Raw genomic sequence first — 4,225 nt, forward strand, 5'->3', positions numbered from 1 at the left:
CGTAGCCCTCCTCCCAGGCTGTGTGGCAGCGCTGCCAGCCTGGCCAGGGGCTTGGGGACAGCACGGTACCTGTGCTGTGCCTCGGCTGGCAGCTCACACCCATCGCTGTGGCCACTGGAGCCATCCCCCTGGGCACGGGCAGGGTGCAGGCAGCCCACAGTGCCGGCAGGGTTCCCCAGCAGAGAGCGGTGGGTTAGGAAACAGCCAGTAAAATAGGCCGAGTGCCCATATTTTCCATCTGCAGCCCCAGGCTGGGATGTCACCGGCCATCCCAGGCTGTCACTGGCTGTCCTTCACTGGGTGAGCCCGTGGGAACAGGCAGCAGGAAGTGGGGCAGAGCAAAAGCTGTTTCCAAATGTTGGTGAGAGGCAGCAGGGTCAGTCCCCACGGCACATCCGCACCTATGGATGGGCAGGAGGGTGGGGAGGCCTAGCGAGGCTTCCCCTGGGGGGTTTCCACTAGGGGTGCAACGGGACCCTGAAGGGACTGAGAGACAGAGTGAGTTGCCACGGTGTCAGGCACCTTTGCTGGTGGCCCAGAAAAGCAGGAAGAGCTGGAAAAAAGGCCCTGGGATTTGAGAAGATCCCTCCTGGTGAGGATTCCCCTATGCATCCCAGCTCCTGGGGGGGACCCGGGGGGCGACTGCTGCCACTTCATACAACACTACAAACAAGCGGTGGAAGGGCTGGTGAGGATCCAGGCTGCCATCCTGCAGCCACGCAGGACTGGGCACTATTTCAGACCAGGAGTATGGTCGCTCCAGAGGTTTTGGACAGCAGCATTGCCCAACTGCAAACGCCCAGCTGGGTGGTCTCAGAGCACAGGGGACATAGGGCCACATCACCATGGTGCCACCAGCCCCGTTGCCCTCCCGGCCAGCCAGTAGCCCTGGCGTGCTGGCCCTGATGTTTCGGATGATGGCAGAAGGCAGGGCATCCCTGGGGATGGGGGGACCTACTTAGATGCCTCTCTCTTGCAGACCTCAGTGACCAACTCTTGGAGGTGGTGGGGCTGGAAGGAGCAATGGAGATGGGGCAGATCTACACGGGGCTGAAGAGCGCTGGGAAGAGACTGGCTCAGTGTTCATCCGTCACCATCAGGTATTTGTCCCTGTCTCAGCTGAGTGCCCATCTGATGGCAAAAGCTGGCGCCTGTGTCACTCTGCATTCCCTCTCTTTGTACCTTGCAGGACCTCCAAGCTGCTGCCCATGCAGGTGGACGGGGAGCCCTGGATGCAGCCGGCCTGCACTGTGAGTCCCCAGGGAGGGGGCAGCTCCCATGAGGGCAGGAGCTGGCAGCACGGTGGGATGGGGCAGGCAGGGGCTGGCAGCACAGCAGACAAAGCCTCTGGAGTTGGAGGCAGAGCCATCTGGCCTGGCTGTCCCTTACTGAGCTGGGTTTTTCACTTCTTTTTAGGTCAAAATTACACACAAAAGCCAAGTGCCGATGCTGCTGGGGCCCCCACAGAAGAGCAGCTTCTTCTTCCTGAAGAGGAAAAACCGAACTCGAGATTAAGCAGCGTGCAAGGAGCCGTGGCCCAGAGGCACCCAGCACCCCGGGCACCCGCCTGCTGTGGGGGGTCCCCAAATCCCCACTTTGCAACAGGGCGGGAAAACACCCCCCCCAAGTGTGGCGAGGATGATTTGTCCTGGGAAGGTCTTGGAGGCTCCTCCCCAACCACCACAAGCATCTTCTCCGTCCAGGATGGAACCAGTGGACAAAGGCAGGCCTACGTGCGGGGAGCACATTCGTCGGAGCAGCACTAGGACGTAGGGGGAGATTTCCCTTTATTTAAATACACCCCCCCCCGGCCCACCCCGGCAGAGCTGCAAGTGAACGTGCTTCCGCGAAAACGCCGAGCTTCACTTATTTATTTTGAATCCTCTTGAAGGACACTCAATGTTTTGCTGCGCTGGCTTTCTGTCCACCAGCCCTTGGAGAAGTTGTTTATTTTCTTAGCCTCGAGGAGCTGGTCTGTGCCATGCCTTCAGCTGGCGTTCCTGGGGTGGTGTTCAGCAGATGCAGAGACACCCTTCGCTGCCAGCCCTGGGAGCCATCGGTGTGGGACAGGCTGGGGACAGACTGGGCTACAGGGACAAATGTGGGGTAGATGGGAGGAGGCGGTGTTTTCTCATGGAAATGGCAAAAAAGGGATTTTGGGGGGAGCTGTTAACCCTGGGAAGCCTCCGCACCCCAGCTCTGGGCTTCGTGTTCATATTTATGTATTTATTTAGCAAACTTGGAGGGGGACTTTGGGAACCTTTTCATGAGCCCGGGTTAGATGCAAACACCACCTCCTTTCTCTGCCGGCTGTGCCCCACAGCACCTCCTTCCACGTGGACTTTCCTCTCTTCTAAAGCCTGCCAGCCTGCGCCGGGGGCTGGTGACCCTGGGAACAGACATCCAGAAGCTCTTCTCACTTGGAATTGTCCCCCTTTGCCTTTTTACACGTCTCCCCCTGTACTTTGCCCGGACAATGCTTTCCCAGTGGTGGCCAGTGCTGCCTCTGATGCTCCCGGATGGCTGCAGGGAGCAGGGGAGAGCTGTTGCACCTCAGTTTCTGCACAGCCAGGTCTCCCCCTGACCCACCCCAAAGCCAGGGAGCTTTGCAGATGCCACGGCTTGCATGGGTACCTGCTGCTCGCCAGCCGGCTACTCCTTTTCTTCTTGCCCGACCAGCTGCTGGAGCCCAGATGTGTGGGCAGGTTTTGGTGGCATCACCCAGGTCTCCCCCACCAGGTGCATGGGGACACACCATGGGGCACAGCTTCTCCCCAGGATGCGAAGGGGACCAGAAAATGGATGGATGCATGGAGGCTGTGGGGGTCTGGATTTGTGCGCCATTTCGTGGCACTCCCAGGAGCTGGGAGTTGGCAGGACCAGGCAAGGAAAGGGCTGCTGGTTGTTTCTGCAGGTACCCACTGCCTCCTGTGGTGTCTGTTTGGGGGGGGACACCCAGTTCCCGAATCAGCCCCCGCTCTCAAGCAGCTCCCTCCGGTCTGGCAGAGGCCCCTGTGCCGCTGTGAGGAAGCCAGGAGCAGTATGTGCCCTATGGATGTCACCACAGGCAGGAAAAGTGCTGCTTGTCCCTGCTCTGCCCCTGCCAGAGGGCAGGGAGTCCTGCCTGGGACAAGCAATCCCGTCCTCCCTGGTGACTCCACACCCAGTCTCTCCTCATGCTGCAGGTCCCCATTCAATTACATCCTCCTGGCAGTACAGGTGCTGCTGCCGTCCTTATGTTTCAGAGTGAACAGTGAGCTGAAGGGGAGTTGTTGTCAGCCTCCCCAGGCAGGGACAGTGCTGTTGTTCAAGATGCTGATGCGGGAGGAGGCGGTGGCACCCCAAGAAGACCCAGCTGGGCTCCAGTCTACTGGTGCCCCTCAGCTGGGCACAGGAGGAGGCTCTGGTGGGCCATTCCCTCTCCCGCCCTCAGCAGCGGCACCAGGCAGGCTGAGGGTGAGCTGGGGGCACATGCTCACTGCCATGCAATTCCCAGGGATGTACTCCCAGGAGAGCACCGGCAGAGCTGGGAGCAGGGGCCCTGCACCGTGGAGGCCAGTGGGCACAGAGGTCATCGCAGCTTGCCAGAGCCGTGACCTGCGTACGTGGGCACGCTCCACCCGCAGTGCGTAAATCCACCCTCCTCCTCACTACCCAGGGCAGCTGTTAATGAGTAGCCAGGTGAAAACATACAGGAGCTAAGCCAAATAAACCTCAACCACCTCCAGAGCTTTGCTGGCAAGCAGGGTGGTGGGTTGTATCCGTGGGTTGACAACACCTGAGGTCAGCAGCATTTATAGCAGCAGGTTTGGCTCTGTTTCCCTGCCTGCTTGGCCTTGACCCAGGGTTTTATCCCAGGGCTCAGGTCAGAAAATGCCTGCATGGAATCAGCAATGGTTTTCAAGGAGCAGACGTGCTCCTTGCACCCAATCATGGTTTGCCGGGCTCTGGGCAAAGAGCAGCACTCGGGTGTCTGCTGTGGTCTGTGGCCGGAGGTGTCAGAGCTGGGGCAAGCACGCGGGCACCCGTGCCTGCACCCATGGGTCCAGCAGCGTGCCGGGAGCAAGGAGTGCTTGTTTGAGCTCAGAGCCAGCAGCGAGAACTCAGACACGGGGAGCCCAGGACCACCATCTGGGGCAAGCGGGATAATGACACACCAGCACCGGTTTGCCAAAAGCCACAGGCTCTGATGGAGTCCCCGTCTGAGGAGCAGTGAGATGGTGGC

The 4,225-nt window shown here is 59.9% G+C and overlaps 1 protein-coding gene across 1 annotated transcript in view; it reads left to right on the forward strand.

The window, feature by feature from the left end:
- The window catches only part of LOC104510861 (diacylglycerol kinase gamma-like), a gene marked incomplete at its 5' end in the record, with an annotated part of 8,656 nt that extends 7,141 nt beyond the window's left edge, over positions 1-1,515 (forward strand). The window contains 3 exons of the mRNA XM_010153245.1: positions 980-1,100; positions 1,190-1,250; positions 1,417-1,515. Coding sequence (XP_010151547.1) covers positions 980-1,100; positions 1,190-1,250; positions 1,417-1,515 — 281 coding nt within the window. The remainder of the gene's footprint in view (positions 1-979; positions 1,101-1,189; positions 1,251-1,416) is intronic.
- Positions 1,516-4,225: the final 2,710 nt, after the last annotated feature.

This window comes from Eurypyga helias, unplaced genomic scaffold (assembly GCF_000690775.1).
Source record: "Eurypyga helias isolate BGI_N326 unplaced genomic scaffold, ASM69077v1 scaffold29676, whole genome shotgun sequence".
NCBI lineage: Eukaryota > Metazoa > Chordata > Aves > Eurypygiformes > Eurypygidae > Eurypyga > Eurypyga helias.